Source organism: Guillardia theta (genome assembly GCF_000315625.1).
Source record: "Guillardia theta CCMP2712 unplaced genomic scaffold GUITHscaffold_34, whole genome shotgun sequence".
NCBI classification, from domain to species: Eukaryota; class Cryptophyceae; order Pyrenomonadales; family Geminigeraceae; genus Guillardia; species Guillardia theta.
Genome location: NW_005434640.1, coordinates 132,270 through 152,143, shown reverse-complemented (window position 1 = coordinate 152,143; position 19,874 = coordinate 132,270). Strand labels below are relative to the sequence as shown.

The 19,874-nt window shown below is 52.7% G+C and overlaps 5 protein-coding genes across 5 annotated transcripts; 3 read left to right on the top strand and 2 right to left on the bottom strand.

Annotated features, from left to right (window-relative positions):
* Positions 1-1,540: 1,540 nt before the first annotated feature.
* Positions 1,541-3,125, top strand: GUITHDRAFT_108439 (hypothetical protein; the record flags this gene model as incomplete). Its single annotated transcript, XM_005832489.1, has 10 exons — positions 1,541-1,591; positions 1,639-1,751; positions 1,797-1,918; positions 1,974-2,047; positions 2,231-2,306; positions 2,359-2,465; positions 2,507-2,548; positions 2,758-2,796; positions 3,006-3,053; positions 3,099-3,125. The coding sequence occupies 10 exons, from the start codon at positions 1,541-1,543 to the stop codon at positions 3,123-3,125; spliced, it is 699 nt and encodes a 232-aa protein (XP_005832546.1).
* Positions 3,126-6,222: 3,097 nt separating this feature from the next.
* GUITHDRAFT_152634 (hypothetical protein) lies at positions 6,223-7,715 on the bottom strand (the record flags this gene model as incomplete). The annotated part of the gene is made up of 11 exons (XM_005832488.1): positions 7,573-7,715; positions 7,439-7,527; positions 7,320-7,380; positions 7,197-7,271; positions 7,024-7,077; positions 6,914-6,976; positions 6,823-6,868; positions 6,721-6,771; positions 6,603-6,671; positions 6,371-6,420; positions 6,223-6,320 (listed from the first exon to the last, which is right to left on the bottom strand). Coding segments are annotated over exons 1-9 (557 nt in total), but the record flags the coding sequence as incomplete, so codon positions are not given.
* Positions 7,716-8,682: 967 nt separating this feature from the next.
* GUITHDRAFT_152633 (hypothetical protein) lies at positions 8,683-9,354 on the top strand. Its single transcript, XM_005832487.1, has one exon. The coding sequence runs from the start codon at positions 8,897-8,899 to the stop codon at positions 9,191-9,193; it is 297 nt and encodes a 98-aa protein (XP_005832544.1). The 5' UTR covers positions 8,683-8,896; the 3' UTR covers positions 9,194-9,354.
* A 433-nt stretch (positions 9,355-9,787) lies between these two features.
* GUITHDRAFT_138792 (hypothetical protein) lies at positions 9,788-10,393 on the bottom strand (the record flags this gene model as incomplete). Its single annotated transcript, XM_005832486.1, has 1 exon — positions 9,788-10,393. The coding sequence occupies one exon, from the start codon at positions 10,391-10,393 to the stop codon at positions 9,788-9,790; it is 606 nt and encodes a 201-aa protein (XP_005832543.1).
* A 1,120-nt stretch (positions 10,394-11,513) lies between these two features.
* GUITHDRAFT_138791 (hypothetical protein) lies at positions 11,514-19,288 on the top strand (the record flags this gene model as incomplete). The annotated part of the gene is given in 36 exon segments (XM_005832485.1): positions 11,514-13,430; positions 13,490-13,750; positions 13,799-13,941; positions 13,988-14,090; positions 14,146-14,220; positions 14,290-14,348; positions 14,396-14,477; positions 14,525-14,632; positions 14,678-14,764; positions 14,966-15,094; positions 15,142-15,231; positions 15,294-15,359; positions 15,418-15,591; positions 15,639-15,684; positions 15,731-15,810; positions 15,861-15,965; positions 16,017-16,160; positions 16,241-16,291; positions 16,340-16,425; positions 16,471-16,507; positions 16,555-16,688; positions 16,807-16,924; positions 16,978-17,020; positions 17,070-17,140; positions 17,160-17,222; positions 17,272-17,308; positions 17,353-17,426; positions 17,472-17,554; positions 17,608-17,689; positions 17,868-17,972; positions 18,025-18,093; positions 18,290-18,349; positions 18,409-18,540; positions 18,757-18,810; positions 18,855-18,976; positions 19,141-19,288. 36 exon segments carry the CDS (start codon positions 11,514-11,516, stop codon positions 19,286-19,288), a joined length of 5,238 nt encoding a protein of 1,745 aa, XP_005832542.1.
* Positions 19,289-19,874: the final 586 nt, after the last annotated feature.

Sequence of the window (19,874 nt, the reverse complement as noted above, 5' to 3'; positions counted from 1 at the left end):
GTGTCAAAGTACGGATACCGGAAAAATTGGGGGTAGGGTAGTGAATGTGGGGGGTGGTGAAAAACACTAAAAAGGCAGCCCTACCATCATCCAAATGCTCTCAAAACGCAGGGAGGTGGAGGGGTGATGATCAAAATCTGACAAAATTGTCTATGATATCAAGTCTGCCTCAGAAATATTCTCATAAATAATTTAAGACAGCAAAAATAATTAGGAGAAGAGAACTGATATCGAGGGCAGCAAGTCCCCCGAAAGATGGCTGCTGGGGAACAAGGGAGAAACAAGGAGGACGGAGGAGGGAGGAGGGAGGAGGGAGGAGGGAGGAGCACGAACAAGGAGGAGAAAACCAAAAAGAGCAGTGCATTGTTACGTGATAGGAGGGGAAAGGGCTAGACTCCGTGTGCGAGGAGAGAGAGAGGAGCAGAAAGCTTCTCCGTCTAACCACGAAATTGTTCGTAGGGTGTCGTTTTCTTCTCTTCAAGGTGTTCAACCCAGAGACCAGATGCAGACATTCCATGGTAAGAAGCTCACGAGAGCTGGTGACAACGAGCAGAGGCACCCGGCCACTGTTGCCCGGACACAGGACGTCGCTCAAGAAAGACCAGCGCAACCGTCGCAAGCCTTGAAGGTTGAGCCATCAGGAGAGGATAAGCTGGATCAGGAGCTGCAATCTACCAAGTGCAAAGTCAATGAGGAGAAAGAGGAGCTCGAGCATCACCATGACATCGTCGGAGTCAGGTAGATGCCCCTTGCATGTGTGGTCCGTGGATCATTGCGGACAGGACGTTAGCGCAGTTGGGAAAGTCTATGAGTCTGGCTGGCCCCGGCCATGCTCAGAGGATCAGAGAGAAGGCAGGTCCTGCATGCCCTCCTGCATGTTTGTGACGTCGGCGATCAGGTCAACACCGAAGCTATCGAGACGCTCCATGGCTTCGTCGTGATCAGACGGGAGCTGACGAAAGCAGATCACACTCTTGTCCTCCCTCCCTTCAACATGTTCAATGAAGCCGTCAGGTCTCCTTGAATATCAAATCAAGTTTGTGCGTGTGAGCACAACTTGGTAGATCATACTTGTACTGGAGAATCCTGGATGTGACCATCCTCCGAGCCTTGCAGGCATGAGATGTTGATTTCTCAATTCTTGAGCCATGAATGATTCCGCTCACAGCGATCGCAAGCAATCAACTCAGATCACAGAAGTGAAGTAGTCGAGGTGATAGACACGATCTCACACATCCTGAAGACTGATACATTGGGGAGGAAGGCCGATTTTCAGACAGAAATCATCTGCATTAAGGGGAAGGAGAAAACATTCTGTGCCTTATTGCCTGTGATCAAAGAGAACATTCTTCGCTTTGCTACATTCTTCTGAACGCAGCACAGGCTTCGGTGATGGGTGATGGAAACTGCTGCTTGCATGCATGCTCTGTGGCCATGTGGGGCATTCAGGTCAGAGACGAGGAACCTGTTTCCTGTCATTCCGTTATTGACACAGAAATCCAACTAGGATCGGCTAAGCACACTGAGGAAGGCTCTTTCCATGATGTTGAAGAAGCAGAGCGAGCTGTTCTATACTCGTTGGAAGGCGCAGGTTATACCCCCGTCCATGGAATAGACAAGGCCATGACTTGCAGGTAGGAAGAATTGTGGGATGCGGCGGACGCCGAGACTCTGGGATTAGAAAAACCGATCGAGCGATCGGATGGCCAGTGGCTTCAAGAGTGGAACGAGATTCTCGACAGTGCTGACAGGTCTGATGCTTGCTGGTTCTGATTCTGCTGACTGGAGGTCGGAAGGGACCAGGCGCACCTCACTCACATACACCTCTACGCGCTTGCACACATCTTGCAACGGCCGATCATCGTCTTCTCCAGCAAGTTGACGGAGCACTCAGTGTGCAGGCTGCGAGGCAAGCAGAGTAAGTCGATCTCTTGCCATCTCAGCCTTTCACGCAGGGATTTATCTCCCGGCAGAGTTCAGAGATATTGATAGCAGTTGGCGGGGAGAAAAGGTCCCTTTGATCCTTGCTTACGAATCGAGCCATTTTGTGAGAGCCCTCTTTGCTACCCTGTGTGTATGCTGCCGTCACAGCCTGCTGTTTGCTTCAGGTTCCCTTGGTTTGTCATCTCAAGAGCTGGCCTCCTTGTCGCAATGATGAGTGGCCTCTGTTTCCGATCGAAGTCCTTACGAGCTTTCCTTGCCCGCGATCCCTCACACTCCCTCACTGCAGATTGAAGGCGAACTGCTCCCCGTCCTCTTTGTGGATAAGAACAAGCTGTACGAGCGATACCCGAACATTGTGGAAGGTGAGACAGAATGATGTTGTTGGCGTCAAGTAAGGAGTTTCACCGCGTTCAGCATTGAAGAGCTTCATGTCCTGCGAGAAGCTGCCGGATGGCCCGTTGTGTGTGAAGTACATGATCAGGAAAGATGATACCGCCACAAGGTATCTTGCACGGCACCAGGTAAAAGCAGCTCGCTGACTGTGTCATGGTGAAGATGTCAGTTTGAGAGCGAGCTATCGACTCACACTCTCAGCATGATAGAGGTAATGAAGGATGATGATGATGATGATGATGATGATGATGATGATGATGATGATGATGATGATGATGATGATGATGATGATGATGATGATGATGATGATGATGATGATGATGATGATGATGATGATGATGATGATGTCAGGAGGAGGAGGAGGAGGAGGAGGAAGAGGAGGAGGAGACATGTTGTTGAGCTTCTCTAAATGTTCTGCAGGACTTCCTGACGGAATGTCACGCTGTCGTGACCCAGTATGTACGGAAAGAACCCTCCAATGTTGAGCAGAGGGAGGAAGGAATACCCACAAGCCCTTCCCTCCTTCGTCAGGACAGTTTGCTTGCAAGGCAGCTACAGGTGACCCAACATGTCATGGTTGAAATTTGTTGATGTGAGACTCTTGTAATGTTGCTGCGATGTCGGGGTGAGATGAATGTGCTGACATGTGTTTCTCCTGTTTGGATTAGCAAATGTACGATGAGGAGCTCCTCAACGATCAGACAAGGATTCCTGACGTGAGGTTTCGAGACTGATGGGATTAGGATCTTACTTGCTGGCAGGAATGGAGATCGACAATCGACATCTAGGTGTTTATTATACACGGTTCATGTACAAATCAAAATACAAGGGCATTTGTTGTAACGTACAAGATGGTGGTATCTGAGCAATCAGTCAGTTCTATTGCATCGTTTGCTGTGCTGCTTTCAGAAACGAGCCAAGTGTGCAACTCATATCGATAAGTCGTCATCAGCATGGATAAGAAAGATAACGCGTTAAGATAACTATCATAGTTGCAAATGATGCATGGAAGACCACACAAGCGTGCTTGTTGTCCTCACCTGCACCACACACGCGGCGGCTGTGACTAGCTGTGACCTTGCTAGAAAGCACACGAGTCCTGCAAACCATTCAGACAGAGTCAGGGCCAACGATCTGCAGTCATGCCACAGCCTCCTCCTGCCCATGTGCTGTCTGCATCCTCCTGTTCTCTCCCAAGTTCCTCTCGCCTGCCGTCTGCTTCCAACCTTCTCATCCATAATCACTGTTCCCTCCACCCTGTCGCTCGCGCCTCTGACAGGCTAGCCCCCCAGGACATAGCTCGGTCATAGCTGTAATACCCCAAGGTCCTATCCCTTGTTCACTAGGGGGCTCTTCAACAGGACTATTTCCTGGGAACCTAATTAAAAATAATCATCTTCTTGCTGTTGGGCAGACTCAGTGCCGCGCCGCAGTGCACTGCAGCCAGTGCGGCGCGGCGCGGCAACTTGCAAGTTGGACCGCCGTTCAACTGTGACTCGCCTACGGTACCGTCGTCCGACTCGGTGGCTTCACCGTAGTCGGTGACCGTCGCGGCGCCGCGGTCACTGGGCCGTGCGAGGAGGAGAGCCGCGGCGCGGCAGTCACTGATCGCCGATTCAATCATCATCGGATGCCATGATGTCTGCCATCAGTCGGAATTCCAAACGGCGTACGGTACGGTAGTACGGTGTTCTCGGTAACAAACTCAGGCTTCCGATCCGAGCCTGGCTTCTCGGACTGGGGGACCGTACCAGCCTGCTGAGGGTCCTATCGGAGACGCCACCCCGGGCCCGGTGTCCGAGGCGAGTCCCCGGCCCGGGGAGGCCCGGCCCCGGGAGCGGCCGACCACGGTCCGATCGTGCATGATAGCCCAGTCACCGTCCGTCGCCGGGAGAACCCCGGGCCCCGCTGTACGGTCACCGGGCAGGCTACCCGGTACTACCGTACGGTAGTACGACCGGTGCACTGGCACCGGGCCGCCGGGCCCGGCCCGGGCCGGGCGGCCCGGATCAGGCCCGGATCATGTGATAAGATGAGTGGGGAGGAGGGCGCGCACGTGAAGCGAGGAGTCCCAATGGCGGTAAGGCATGGGGGAAGGCGGGGGCTTGGGGGAAGGCGGGGGGTGGGGGGGGGGGGGGGGACAAGAGGCATGGAGATGAGAGACGAGTGAAAGAGCTTGTCCAAGAAGATGTCTTTCGATGCCCTTGGTTCGGGCTCCATCAGCAAAATGATGACAAACTTTTCGAGCCGAGCTGCGGCGAAGAGGCTTCGAATATAGTCATAGTTACACTGATCTTTGCTGATCCACCTAGAAAGCCCCCTGACAATTTGGTTTTGATCTTGTCACTGATATGAGATTGTTTTCAGATTTGACGTATTACACGCTGTTGGTAGGAAGCTTGTAAATAGCCGTGTACATAGTTGCCTTGTAGATTTTGAAAAGATATTTTTGAGGATCATAAACAATGCATTTCAAAAGTATGTTTTTTCCCATATATACATCAGTGCGTGTTGCCAGCTGATTTTCTCCACTTCCTCCCTTCGCAAGAATCCTTTCATCTACACGTCTCTCCTTGTGCACCGATCAACCAAAAAATATCACTAGACGACAGCACCATGTCTACACTGCAAGGTTGCCAAACTGCTGCAGCTCTTCGAGGTATTGGAAGCCTTTTAGCTGTACACAGCACGTTAACTCGAGACGCTTCCCATCTCTCTGCCCTCACCTTCTTCTGGTTGGCGATTGAGACGAAGTCAGGGTCCTGTCGGCCTCGGTCAGCTGGGCACGGCAGGCAAGCCCGCAAACCTTCTGCTCTTTGATCTTTGATTTGCTCTCCTTGACAACGTTCTTGATCCAACTGAGAGGGGGGGGGGGGATAATAATCAGTCCAGCACGCGCTCCTGCCCTCTCTCCATGACTCACTTGAGTCTCTCCCTCCTGCCTTGAGCGTCGAGCGTCGAGTCCTTGTGTACCAGCTCCTCCGCCAGCTGCGGGAGGCGTCAGAGGCGCCGAGATGCTGATCGTTTTCACCTGAGCGTTCACATTGATGCGGTCAAACACCTCTGTGAGGGAGGGCTCCTGCCGTGCCTTGCTGTGGGGGAGCGGAAATCCAGCAGACGTCGGGAGGTCGGAGGTGACGGGGTTTACAACGGGGGGATTGACAGCACCGTTGACATCGCGGGCAGCAGATGGACTTTCATCGGGCATGGGAGGGGCTGACGCACTTTAGAGGGTGAAAACAGTCAGGTGCTCCTCCAAAGGCTCAGAAAGAAATTTGGGAACCTGAGGAGTGTTTCTGGGCCAGGCACTGGATTGATCTAGGGTGAATCGCAAGTCAACGAATCGACAAAGATCTCGTTGGTAGATTTACCAATAGGTCGATCAGGTTGCCTTCAGCTGAAGTGTTGTTCTCTTCGGCTTTCGAATGTGAGTTTGAGGGGCTTGTATGATGCTTGCTTGAGGATTTTGCCGCATGTTTCTTCCGGGAGTAGTACCGCTGAACCACAAGGAATGTCACTATCAACATCATCCAAGGGGTCAAACATCACCTTCACTTCTCGTCTCAGCTTGTCGTTCAAGTCGATGAGCTGATTCATGTAGTCTTCAGCTGCGCAAGCATAAGATCATGACCCACAAGCAACAACATGAATACCTTTTGCATCATCACCGAGGATTTCGGCTTGTATCCATTCTATTGCAGCTGCACATCTCTGGCAACGGTACAAATAAGATCTTTTTCTAATCAAGATAATCAGCGGCATTTGAATACCTGCGCGATGATGTCTACAGTATCATCCAGAGCATGATCAGCAGAATGGTCGTCCTGTCTCCAAACAGTGACAAGGAAGACTCGATTGATTCTCATTCGTTCAATCTGAGCATACCAAGACTGATGCCATCAGGCCCAAAATTTCAGAAGCTTGGTCGAAAGTCATCTTTTGTACAGGCCTTTGAGCAGCAGCACCAAGATGTTGAACTGGTAGATCCAAAAAATCAATCACATGATAGGCCGGCATTTCTCTGCTTGCCTGCTTCAGGGCTGACACTGGGATTTCCTTGGGCCGCTTTCATTGCAGAGACGTCTACGTCGCAACACCGTAAGCGATGAGAAAGAATCAAAGATATCTCGAATGAGAAAATGAGCTTGATCACAAGACAGCAAGCATGGATGCCATGAATGTGTCCTAGACTCGATGAACAGTCCTCGGCTTGGAAACTGAGGAGGAGGAAGAGATGATAGCAGCGATGACACACAACGACGCACAGAAAGGAGAAGCGTCGGCGAGTTGGCTAGCGTCGAATTGTTGAGTAGGAGGCACAGTGGGAGATTGCTCTGTCACAGCGCATAAGCATAGCAAGGCCATTGAACGAGGGAATATTGCCAATGTAGCCTGACGCTATGGATGGGTTCATGGCTGGAGGAACAACACCGCCTGTTTCATCGTATCCAGTAAGATGCCATGGCAGTTTGTTGCATTCTATACCAGTCGCTCCAACCCATCCCAGAGCGCGAGCAGCCGATGCGAATTCCTGCAAGAACTCAGATCCAAAGTATAGAGAGAGATAGGCGAAGACCGTTGCCTCGGCTCCATACTTCTCGGCCCAATCGACTATCAGCTTCTTGGACAGATCACAGATCTAAAAAGGGGCCGTCAACAACATCTGCTGCACTGAAACCAAGTCACCGTCTTCGGGTATTTGAACTTCGGCTGAGCAAACTTGAGCACTCGTGAGAGAACCTGGGAGGTGCATAAGTAGACAATAGATCAGTGAGCTATCAGTCTATGAGATTGGTGAGGAGGTCGGAAACAAGGTTGAAGGCGAAGAGACGGCTATCGCAATGCAGGCTTCTTTTCACCTTTCTATGTACTTCAACTCTGAATGTTCTTCCGAATTTTGACATGCAGAAATTCAGAAACTCCAACCCGCTTTTCTAATCGCCACGTCAGACCATGTTGGAATCGTCGTTAGTCAAATCAACCTGTACCATTGGCTCGAAATCTTTTATCCTACATTTCATATGCTTCAAGCACTCAGCGATGCTATCAGGTCAAAGGGGACACAAGGGTCAGCGCCTAGTCTGCAGCAGACAACACTCACTATTTCTGTTCTTCCATGTATGGCTCCATTTCCAGCAGAGCAACCTCTATCACATCTCTCCCTACGCCAGGCGTGCAAGCACGAAGCACCTGGTGGAGCCTTCAATGAGGACAACAAACATGTCACAAGCTCACAGCCGACGAGATGCAGGTGTATGGGTCCGTAGACGTTCCGTGTTCGTTCGCTCTGGGGGCTCCAAATAGCCACATGCTTCTTCGGGGTAGTGTGATCTGGCTTGCCTATTCGTGCATGCTTCTCAACCTGACCAGAGGATCTTCAACAAGTCAGCTTTACGGTTCAACCTCAAATCATCTGCTCTGGCGATAAGACATATCTCTACACCCTCGATCGTAGAGGGCAACCATGATTCTTCTGAGCATCTAGACTACACGGCAGGAATCCCCGAACCAATTCAAGTTCTACTTCAGATTCACATACAGCTCACCGATCGATTTGACGACCATAACAACGGCTCGATCAACAACTCTCACAACATGGCACACATCAAAGTTTCGCTATTCCATCTCCACTCTTCCATCTTCGCTCCTCCCTGCATGTTTCTCCTCCACATTCATCATCAGAGCTGTTTCTGACATGACCAGCCATCAACCCCTACCCAGCACCCCCACACTCAATCCCTTTCGAAGACCCCCACCCCCAATTTCTCTGGTTTTGCAATAGCTATCCCACCCACCTTTTCCTGATGGTTTCTCGTACCACCTACCCTTTTCATCCCCGCCTGTACCCTTTTGTTCGTCCAAATCCTTTTAGGACCCTTTGTGTACCCCTACCGACTACGGTATAGCTGGACGAAGTCTACTTACACCCCTTTATTTCTCGTTCAAAGTACCCCTACTTCTATCACCTTACCCACTACACCTCCAACGCATTTAACCCCCACCCCTCATCTCCCCAACACTGATCACCCCCACCCACCTGTAAGCTACACCATGGTTCACTTTTGGTGGTACCGGAGTGGTACGACCGGCCAACAGGCCCGGCCGATCCGACCGACGTAGTGGGGGATGATGGTAGACCACTTCCCAATTTAGTAGTGGACAGCAGGAAGAGAACGAATATTAAACACTGTTTAGTCTATAATTTAAATGTATTTTAAGTACAAATATTGGTATGTATTTATTTTATTATATTTATATAACAATCTATCCGTACTACATGCGGTATGACCCCCGCATATGAATGTCTCCGTTGAGCATACGGGTAGTGGTGATAGGGGTGGAGTCGTTCCGCACCAGTTTGCGAAAAATGTTTGCTACCATCCGGATGGCCACGATGCTGGCGAGGAGCCTTGACCCCTCAGTGGCAGCGCAGGACATCATCTCAGGGGTCTCAGGAAACTACGAGAAGAGCATGGAGGATTCAGCCGCTGCTGCTAAGGACATGTCAAGGAACACCAACTCCGATTACAGGTGAGAGATATTGGTGTGGAATGGTTACATGTCGCTCAGTGCTATAGAAAAAATGCATTCTGGTTATGCGATCAACCCCGAAACCTTTCATCGTTCTTCCTCTCTACTTCTTCATTTGCTTGTTGTCGATAGGCAGGGATGGCCTCTGCTTGCCTCTGACTCCCGCTCGTGTAGGGGCATTGCTTCGGACATCATTGGCACTGCCTACATCAACGTCGTGGACGTTACAGGAAAAGTTGGGGCTGACGGGAAGCCTATCTCTCATGGCATGTACGAGGACCCGCGCATGAACTGCCCAGACGGCATTGGATGCGCCAACGCCTAAATCATGGCAAGATCAAGATTTGACAACTTGAAAGTTGTCCAAGGCGTTACATAGCAACAGGCTTCGTTGGATGACTGGATCTCCTACTTTTTGAGGCCTCTGTGATGGCGATCCATCCTTTTGTTTTTCGTTCTCAGCCCGCATTAAAACTGTTACAGTAACTGGATCGATACCTCAAAAGAGAGCGAATAGCTGAGATCATGCCATGCGCCGTTTTGGAACTGAAGTGGGTGCAGAGGTGTCAATACGATGCAGGTATAGGCAAGTAGGCTGGATACTGATAACCTGACTCAATGCGTAACCGGAAGCAATTCTCTGAACTTTTCACTGAACTTTTCAAACAACTTAGGGCAAACGGTACAGCGGCTGGAAAACGTTGGAGGCGGGGGTTGGGGGATGGAAGACCAGGGATGAGAATCATACGGGTAGGTTAGCTGAGGAAAGCATCATATGGCATGTCAGGAACCTTGTGTGCATGATTTCATTCATACTTTGAGATCCATAGAGGTTGACCCGATATGTGATATCGCTTGTTCCGAACTCGGAAAAGCGCTGTATCGCCAGGCACCATAATGATCTTGACCATGACATGTCCTACACATTTGTGTGCATGAGGTAGTGATGCAATTTGAAAGCGTTTGAAGTGAAACTTTCAATGTCTCCGTTGCAGTAGTGAAGGTAGATCTCCGCGAGCACCTCAATCGAGGGTTTCACGGCACCTTCCCTCTTCCATGTGCAGAGATCCTCTGGAAACATGGCGATTCGCTTGAGGATGGGGAGGGGAAGAAGTCCTCCTGTCGCAACGTTGATGATGCTGGTCCGATAATCCTTGAGAGGATGCTTTCTCACTCCTGAGTTTGTGTACTTGACACTTGCTTCGCCCTCGTTTGGAGAAGCAACAATCAGCATGAGCACAGTCTTGACATCCACTAAGGCCCGGTTCTGGATCTTGAATCTATCGCACATCTCTCTTCGAGCAGCGCCGCCGATGCCCAGCTCGTTACAAACCTTGTCCAACGAGAAACATTCTGGTTCTTCCCAGTGCCTCGAAGCGTCAAGGAGCCGGCGTATCCCAATGTGCATACGGTTATCCTGCATCCCTATCTTCTCGGCAAACATCTCGCCCTTGAGCTCGTAGATCTTCCTCATCTCAGCAGTCGGCAAAGGGATCCTGGGGTCCGTTTCCAGCGTAATCGACATTTTGCTGCTGAAAAGTGTCCGGCGACTCTGATTTGAGTTCGCCGCTACTGCGACGCCTCAATTACAGGCTGCGGCGCCAAGGGCCTGTCAAATTTCGTATTTGAAAATTTGACTGTCCCCGTTCAGATCGAAACGGCGTGACTGCCGCCGAATCGGCCCGGCCCCAGTGCCCTGAGGATTGATGCCCCCTTCAGTGAGTCTGCCGCAGTGCACCGTGATTGAACTCGGGGCCATTAGACCGCGCAGTGCGGCGTGGGCTCGTCGAGTCGTGACTCGGTGCCCCCGTGACCGGACCGTGCTGTCGGACCGTCTCCGATGCTCAGGCTCCGTTGCAAGCCTCCCGGCCCAGTCCCGGCGGGTGTCACTGCCGTGTCACGGAGTCCTGTGACGGAGGTGCCCGGCTGAGGGCCGGGCACTCCCGGCCACAGCTTGCGGCTGCCAGGCTGAGCGTTACCGAGTCGGAGCTTTACTCAAAGTTAAGTTAAAATCAGTACGAGGACAATCAGGAGAGTCGAGGAGGCTTGACCCTGACACTGTCGCACAGGCCAAACGGCGAGAAGAGAAAAGACAGCGAGAACCAAACCCAATCCTGCCGACTGCTGTCCCCCAAACTTAACTTAGTCGGACGGTCGGAGCCGGACGGCGCGGCCGGGAGGAAGCCTGCCGGGCCTTCGGAACTTCCGGTCGGAGCCTTTTTCTGACCGCTCTATGGGTTCACTCTTTGTTGCTACCACCCTACCTCTCCGCGTGAGCTTTCCAACGCTACCCCCTGCTTTTATAACCCACCCCTACATCACCCAATGCTGCTCAGTATCTTTTAGGGGACAAAATTGTGCATTTTGTACCCTACCCCCTGAGACTCTAGATCAAACCACCCCCGATGAGATTCAAGTACCCCCCTCTAGCTGATCTGAGGCGGGTCAGTGCGGCTGGCGTGAAGAGACGCGATGGCAGCAATGCAGGGCGGAGACGGCGAGGCAAAAGGAGAGTGAGAGGGGAGGAGAAGAAGAAGTCATCAGGAGAGGACCCTGCTCTTGCTGTGAAGGCATGCCTTCTGCCTGACGGTCGTGAGGAGGAGTCAGGGACGCCTTGACGTCTTGGGCTTTGCACGCCTGACAGGATGCCTTCATTTGACCCTATCCCGGGATACGCTGATCTTTGTCAGAAGTTCCAGATCGACAACGATGCGCGGGATTGTGCCTGGAACATCATCACGACGGTCTGGGAGACCCGTGGAATGATGTCGAACCACTCAGATGGCGCAAACAACTTGCTCGTTCAGGTGGTTCACGATGGCATCCATAGTGACTCGACAGTTTTTCAGAACGAGATCAGCACCATTGTCAACAAGGTCTATAAGAAGGAGTACTACGGCCAGCCTGCCGATTTCTTTCTCTCCTCTGTCAAGATCATCTTCTATACTCAGAAGATGGTGGTGCTTCCGACCTATATCGGAGAAGTCAACCTGGGCGTTTTGGATATCTATCTCGCAGAAGGACACATGATTCCGATGCAATGGTTCCCGATTGTGAACCCAAACTCTGATCTGCCAGCAGAGCCACTGGGCTTCGTCAAGTTGAACTGCGTCATTAACACTCTCCTGGAGAAGGGAGCTGTGCAGAAACGCGCCCCTGACGCGCTTGCGGACTGGGACCTGCGCCGAGAGCCACCGAGGATTCTTCAGATCCCCAGGCTCAACCTGAGGAAGGTTGCTCCTCATCAGTACAACATCAAGTTCAACTTCTACAAAGGGTTTGACCTTCCTTTCTCCACAGGGCGTTTCTCTGCCGACCCAGGTGTTCGGGTGATAACAGCTTGCGGTGTGGTCAAAGGCGACCCGCAGGCTAACACGATCCGGCCAAACTGGAATGTCCTGATACAGGCACCCTTCTACGAGCCGAACTATCACGACTTGATTTTTTGCCAAGTGGTCTGTGCAACTTCCAAACAAGTTCTGTCACAGTTGGTGCTGAGTTGGAAAGAATTGGTTTGTAACCAAGACAGGTTTCGTGCTCCGCGATGGATTGACATCTATCAACGAGAATCTAACGCCTTTGACCGACTTTTTACTGTTCCGGGAACTTTGACTGGGGTAGATCAGACGCCCTCTCAGTTCCTGGAGCAAATCTCGGCCACCAGCCAATACAAGGGTTACTCTTCTCCAATCAATTACGGAGGAAGAGTTCTGCTTGGGATCGAATTGGAGCCTCGAAAGTTTGAAACTGGTGAGCCATCTCCTGCCAACATTGCTTTGAAGCCCAAGGACTGTGAAGACAAATGGTCAGATCCATACCAAAAGTGCATGTTCAGGTTTCAGATTTTCTATGGTGAGGGTTTGAACATCACTGGAAGCCTGTCTGCTGTCACCGTTGAGTTCTGTATTGGAAGAAAGTCTGTGCAGTGCAAACCAGCAGCAAAAGCTGACAACGGCACGTTCGAGTTCTATGCTGCAGTGGAGCTAGAGTGCGACTTTCCCTTTGACGACTTGAGAGACAATCCCGATGGTCTGCCTGGAAAACTCAGCACTGGATCGGGAACATGGAATCCTGCACACTTTGTCAGGAATCTGCCAGACTGTGTCGTCAAAGTCTACAGGACGGATCCAATGGGAGTAGGTATATTCCAGGAGCTCATCGGCTTTTGGCGTGGGTCGGTCATATCCGTTCTCCTTGGAAGAGGGGACGATTGGGCAGACATCCAAGATACTGTGTTCGTGGGCATGTCAAAGTTTGACAACGGAACTGGCGAGACGTACATGGGTGTTGAGTCGATCATGCTGAATGCTGGAGATTCAGCCCCTAGCCCATCGAAGAAGGTCCCTTGGGGAAACGAGTTTCTTCCAGATAGCAGGAAAATCATGCACCCGTACCTTGGGTTCCAAATCAGAGAACTCCAGAGAGACGCTAGTTGCAAGATTGCCAAAGAGGAACACGCAGGATTTCTTGCGTTCTCAGCCAAGCTGTGGTTGCCGACAAGGGAAAAATGCGCAAATGCCCCGCCGTTCGGATCTGGCCCCCCCATCTTGAGCCCTTGGAAGGTTATGAGTGTTGTTTGATGGCTCGAATTTTTCTGATGCGTTTCTCTCCCTTGCAACAGGAATGGAACAGGATTCCAATCCCCAAGCCAACTTCAGACCTGCTGCACTGGTATGCAGGTTTCACGATCAGGGCGCACGTGTACCAGGCAAAGCAGTTGCAAGGAAAGGCTGAGAGCGGAGTCGCCAGCTCGTTCGTCCGGCTACGATATGCCAACTATCCGGTTGCTAACTCAGACACGGTGCACTTGACAAACAACCCGACGTATGACACGACCTTGACTCTCTCTGACCTTGAGATGATTCTACTTCCCAACGTTCATGTACGTTGAGGTTACAGCAGATTTCGAGCGTGTGACTTAGTGGTTCAGGAGCAAGATTCTAGCGTGGAGGACTACATGGTGGATGCAGAGGTAGAAGAGTACTGTAAGACTAAGAAGGAGACCCTGATGGCTATGATCCAGGATTTGAGCGAGGTTGACGACAACCTTACGATGTTGAGGATCGCTCAGAGGTGAGGCATACCTTTCGAGATTGACTGGGTGATTTGAAGTCGACAGGATTGAGCTGTCGGTATGGGAAGAGATCCCAATGCCCTTCGGCAAATCAACCCGAATGATCGGAAGGACTTTCATTGACCCGGAGCAATGTTTGACTCGCAAGGTATCGAAGTTCGGTACGAGTGTCACGCGGTTAGCTGACGAGTCCTCCCCTTCAGACCAATCCAGAGTGGAGGCACTTGTTCGATGGCGATCCGGCCGTCGAGCTGGGCTACATCTTGTGCTCCTTCCAGGTGACCGCTGAGCTGAGCTGATCAGCCGCGACGTCACTTGTCAACGGCGAGGTATTGAGACTTTACCAGGTCATCCATTGCGACGAGAGAATCCTCAAGGAGGTTCCGCTGCCTCTCGTCCCCGACAAGTCAGCCCCTCCCTAGCGGTCTCCTGCTGCCCCTGAGCTGGACGCAGGTCGTCGGTGACCCGGGCCACCCCCACTGACAAGGCTCCCATCACCTATGTGGAGATGAGGGAGTCAAAGATTCAGATCCAAGTGAGACCGAAGCGCCTGAGGCGAGCCTGTCCCTGACGTCTCTCCAGGTGCTGGGGCTGAGAGACTTGACGGACCCAATGCCTCCGATCATGAAGGTCAAGAAACCGTTTGTGGAGATCTCTTGTGATGACCCCAAGACTGCTGTCCAAGTGAAGGTGCGCTGGTGACTAGGGGAGTGGAAGGTTGTGATGCTCGTGTAGCCGACGGACAGGCCCAGCCCGAACAACGCCAACTTCATGGAATGCCTCGAGATTGATATACTCTTGCCCAAGGACGTCAACTACGCGGTACGGGGATGAGATGAGCTTTCGATTAACTTTTGACATCAAATCTTGTACTTTCTTCGTTTTCATCCCCTTTGTTTACCCTTCTTTCTCGCTCCCTTTCGTCTCTGTTCTTCTGCACTCCTTCTCTGCTCTGCTTTCCCCTCCTGTCCTGTCCTGTCCTGTCCTGTCCTCGCCTCACGTCCTCCTTTCTGTGTACTCCAGCCGTGGTTGGACTTCTACATCTACGACGAGCCTCTCCTCCCCCTCGGTCCCTGCATCATAGCGTACGGGAATGTTCCTGTTTCAGATTTCTACCTGGATGAAGCCGAAGATCTCGACAACTTGGAGGAGGTAGGGGACAGTTGCGTGCAGAGACACATGCTCTGAATACTTTGCAGAATGAGAATGAGGACGAGGATGCCAAGGCCAAGAGGATTGCGGCAGAGAAACGGAAGCAATTCTACACCTTCACGAAAGATCTTCAGAAGGTTTGTATCCTGCAGCTTCGAATGCCTGTCATTGGCCAGACACTTCTCACGTCTGCGATCAGGCCGGGACTGTGACACAGCGTCAGAGGAAGACCTTGGAAGCTTTCTGGGAGAAGAAGGATGAAGCTGTAAGCACAAACCTTTCAACGTTGACTTGTCAATGTTGACCATCCTCCCTTCCGTCAGGTTCAGCGCGCTTTCGATCAGCACCTGGAGGCACCGGACCCCAAGAAGTTCTCAGATCGAATCTTCCAGTACCTGACAGACAAAGTTGTCAAGTCCGAGGACGACAGCGCAAAGAAGGAGGCCGTAAAGGCAGCCAAGGGCAAGAAGGGGGACAAGGGGAAGAAGAAGTCGTCGGTAGGTCTTCGATTCGCATCTTGTCAGATTGGTGACGGAGGGCACAGGCTGGAGACGCAGCAGCGGAGGTGCAGGCTGTGGAGGAGGTTGCAGGTGAGATGGTCGGAACGAGCAAGAGGGAAGGCTGAGACGAGCGCAGATCAAGGCGGCCAGCTGGACTACGTTGACTTGACTGCGCTGGTGGATGGAGATCGAGTCTCTGACAACGGAGAGGATGCGGTGCTGTCGCATCCCTGGTGAACCAGCCCCTCCCCTTACACTTGAAGCAGGATGTGCAAGATGGGAAAAAGCAAGACGATGCGGAGGCAGAGGGGGACGATGATCATGCAGATGCCCTTCTGGATGAAGATGACATCTTGCCGGATCAACAAGAGGTACGTCTCCGTTGCCAGCAGGAGGAGAGTCGCATGCTGAGCGCGTTCTAGAATGTCGACACGGCAGACGGGAAGCCGAACACGGAGTGGATGCTTCTCAGAGCTCACAAGTCCTACGATGTTCCTCTAGAGGTCGTCGGCTTGCTGGCCGTCAAAGCTTCCTCTCAATCCTTCGATGCAGGAGGAGCCGACCATGTGGCAAGAAAAGTTTGACCCGACCTTCGACGAGGCGACTTTTCCTGCCTGCTGTGCGTGGAGCACTGACGAGCGAGCAGGTCAAGCTCTTTCGAGGACCGATCAAGAACTTCAAGCAGAAAGAGGCGGAGGTCCGGCTATAGCCCAGTTGATCTCAGTCGCTGATCGCAGTCGCGCAGGTGGTGGGGATCTTGAAGTGTAAGGTCAAAGTGTACGAGAAGCAAGTGCTCACGGAGGAACAGCTTGCCAAGGGTCTGGAGCCCCAGTAAGGAACCACCTGCTAGAGCTGCTGGTCTAACCCCCTCCTCAGATTCCTGGACCTGAAGGAGCTCAAGGAGGGACGGGAGGTCCGGCTCGCTGCCTTCTTCTGTTGGACTTACCTGACATGCCTCAGGTGCCGTATGAGATGCCGGACATCAACGAAAACTTTCCGAGCCAGGACGTGGAGATTCGTGTTTACCTGCTCAGAGCTTTCCAGATCACTCCTGTTCACAATGACCTGATTTCTATTCACAAGAACACTGTCAGGTCGGAGACTGTCTTGCTTTCCTGCTTCTACTGTGTCTTCCCCCTTCTCTTCTCTTCCCCTCCTCCCTCCCCTCGCTCTCTCCTGACATCTGAAGCTGAAGTGAACTTCTTCTTCCAGGATCACCTTGGGCAACAAGACATGGAAGTGGGAGCAAGACCATGACCTCATCAGCGCAATAAACCCTCAGTTCTATCGCTGTGCCGTCCTCAAATCACCCCTTCCTGGCCCCTCTCAGGTCCGACCTTGTCGCCGCTCCTCCCGCCTCCTACTGATTGTGGGATGTTGCAGATGAAGATTTCTCTAGTCCACCTCAAGGACGGCTGGATGCCAGGTGAGCCGACGTGTTTGAGTGTCCTTCACACGTGAACTTTGAGCTGCAGGAGAAGAAGTGATCGGAGAGACTGTGAGTGGAGGAGAATGGGGGCGGGGATACTTCTGGCTGCCCGGCTGGGTGTGACGTCATTAATCAGATCATCGACCTTGAGGACAGATGGTTCTGCGCAGAGTGGAGGGAGGAGACGATCCACAAGCCGGTACTCCTTCCCGTCGGCGGTGAACGCTCTTCTGATATGCCTGGACCAGAGAGAAGTCCGAGATCTGTACAGGAAGAACAAGCCAGGTGGGCTGACTGCCGTGTAGGAGGAGGTTGTGACAGGCCCTCAGGCATCAGTGTCGGCAAACTTCAGCTCTTCCTGGATGCGAAGCCTGTTGTGGAGGCCCCAGACTGGCCGATCAAGGTTGAGGACGAGGAGGGAGGAAAAGGAGGTTGACCCGTCGGGCAGGACATCAACATCTCAGGGCGTCAGATGCCGCTCGAGATGCGAATGATTGTCTGGAACCTCATGCGGGTAGCTCCCATGTCCGGGTGAGACGGTCGAGACTTGTGCTGTGGGGCTGCTGAACTCGAGCTGGGGTTAGCTACACGTCAAATGTCATCGTGTTTGCCGAGCTGATCGGCTGGGGGAGGGCGAAGGAGACGGACACGGACTTGCTGGTGAAGGTACGTTGCCGCCATCAGTCGCGGAGAGGGATGGAGGGGAGGATGGCGGAAGAGGATGTGATGGGTGCAGAGGGTGAGCGAGGTAGGAGGCAAGTTGTCCATAGGGATGCTGAAAGACAGGAAGGAGCGAATGAAGCAAGCGAGAGAGAGAGTTTCTGCTGACGTCGGGTGGACGCAGGTGTCTAGGAAGGCCATGTTCAACTACCGTTTGAAGTTCAAGGGGATCAAATATCCTTCACCCGACCCAACGTTCCCTGTCAAAGACTTCCTCCTTCGCATCTCGGTGCCTCCGCTGCCCCGCGGCCCTCGCGCTGCTTCGCTCACTCTCTTGGCAGGTGTTCCACGAGGACATGCTGGGAGTTCAAAACAATAAGCTGATCGCTGAGGGCATCCTTCCTCTTGGGGTGAGAGGAGGGAGCGAAGGGATGGGGACGAGGAGAGACGAAGGGTATGAGGGAGAGCACGTAGGGAAGGAAGAGGATGAAGAGGAGGACAGGGGAAGAGGAAAGGACATGGGAAGGGGGAGGAGAAGGGGGAGGGGAAGTGGATCAAGAAGGACAACGGAGGGGGGGAAAGATCGGATCTGATCGGAGTCTGCAGGAGATTTTCCGCGATTGCATGCAAAGGAACTTGGGCAAGTCATCCCCCGACGACATGGAGGTCTTCCCAGCTGATCCCTAGCTCCCCTCTCCCCCTCCCTCCTCACCGGGGCTTCGCAGATCGTGTCTCTAGAGCCCGAGAACGCCGGCGATCTGGAGATGGACGAGGAGGGAACCAAGTATCCCTTCCGCTGGTACAAACTGTGCCATCCTGGTGGGCCCGGAAGATATGCCCACAAGAACTTCACCAAGGTGCGTTCCCCTTCCCCCCGCATCCTGTCCCCTCTACCGTCCATTCCTCTCTCCTGTCCTTCTCTCCCTACCCGGCTCGCCTTTCCTCCCCTCCTCTCTCGTCTGCTGCCTTTCCCCTCTCCTGCTTTCTCCTCTAGCACATTTCCTTGCTTCCTTGTACCTCCGTGTACCTCCTCCTCCTTCGCCTGCCCCTTCCTCAACCTGCTCGCCTCGCAGGTCGGCTACGACTTCGAGAAGAACGCTCAGGCCAGCATTCAGCTGACCATCCAGGTGGGACTGCAGCTGGGAAGTTGCTGGACTGAGATCTCCTGCAGGTCATGCCGCGAGCCAAGGCAAGAGCGAACCCAGCAATGCTCGGATTCCGAGCGGGCCCGGCGAAACTCAAAGACCCCAACCGCCCTCCCCAGCCTGCCAACCCTCTCTTCTACCCTGACCAGTGCGCTCTTGCCTCTCTCCTCCTCCTCCCCTCTCTTACCCTCTCCCCTCGCCTCCTCTCTTTCTCACTGCCCTCCATCATCCCTCCCTCCTTCACTCAACTGTCCTTCGGCCCCTCCACTCCTTCCCTACCCCCATTTCTCTCGTACTGACAAGCGAGTGCAGGTGCGCCGCGTACATCGCGTACGTCTGCAAGGAGGCGATCAACAACAAGAAGCCATGCTGCATCTGCCTCTGCTGCGTCATCCTCATTGTCGCCGTCGTCATCGGCTACGCCTACCTCATGCAGATCGGAATCGTGCCCCCACTTTGAATGAAGCCACAAGCGACTCTGGCATCCAAGACCAACACGACTGCTTTGATCTTCATACTTCCACCTTAATTCATACACCAGCTCCTCCTCGCACACCCGCTCCTATTACTCCTCCTCAGTATCTCGCCGAGGCTTTCCCGACTCAATCCTCTACTCCCCTATTCTACAGCTCCTGATCTACCATCGTCGTCATCTCAGCACTGACATTCTTCGATTCAGCTGACAACATATCGTTCCTCCCCCTCCCTCATGTCAGTTCACCATCACTACCAGCCCAGCTAGTTCACCAGCTGCTGCTGCTGCCACTGATGTGCTGCTGATGTGCTGCTGATGTCATTGCTGATGTGGCTGATGTGTCGTATCCGGTCCACCATCTGTCCCGTCTCAGATTGTCAAATTGAAATAAGTTTGACTAGCTTCAGTTCGGTCGTATGAACCTCTTTCCCGCCCTTTGACCTGCCCCCCTTATCTTGATCCTACTCCCCTTCCTCCTCTCTCTCTCTCTCTCTCTCTCTCTCTCCTCCTCTCTCTCTCTCACTCCCTCTCTCTCTCTCCTCCTCTCTCTTCTCCTCTTCCCCCCTCCTCC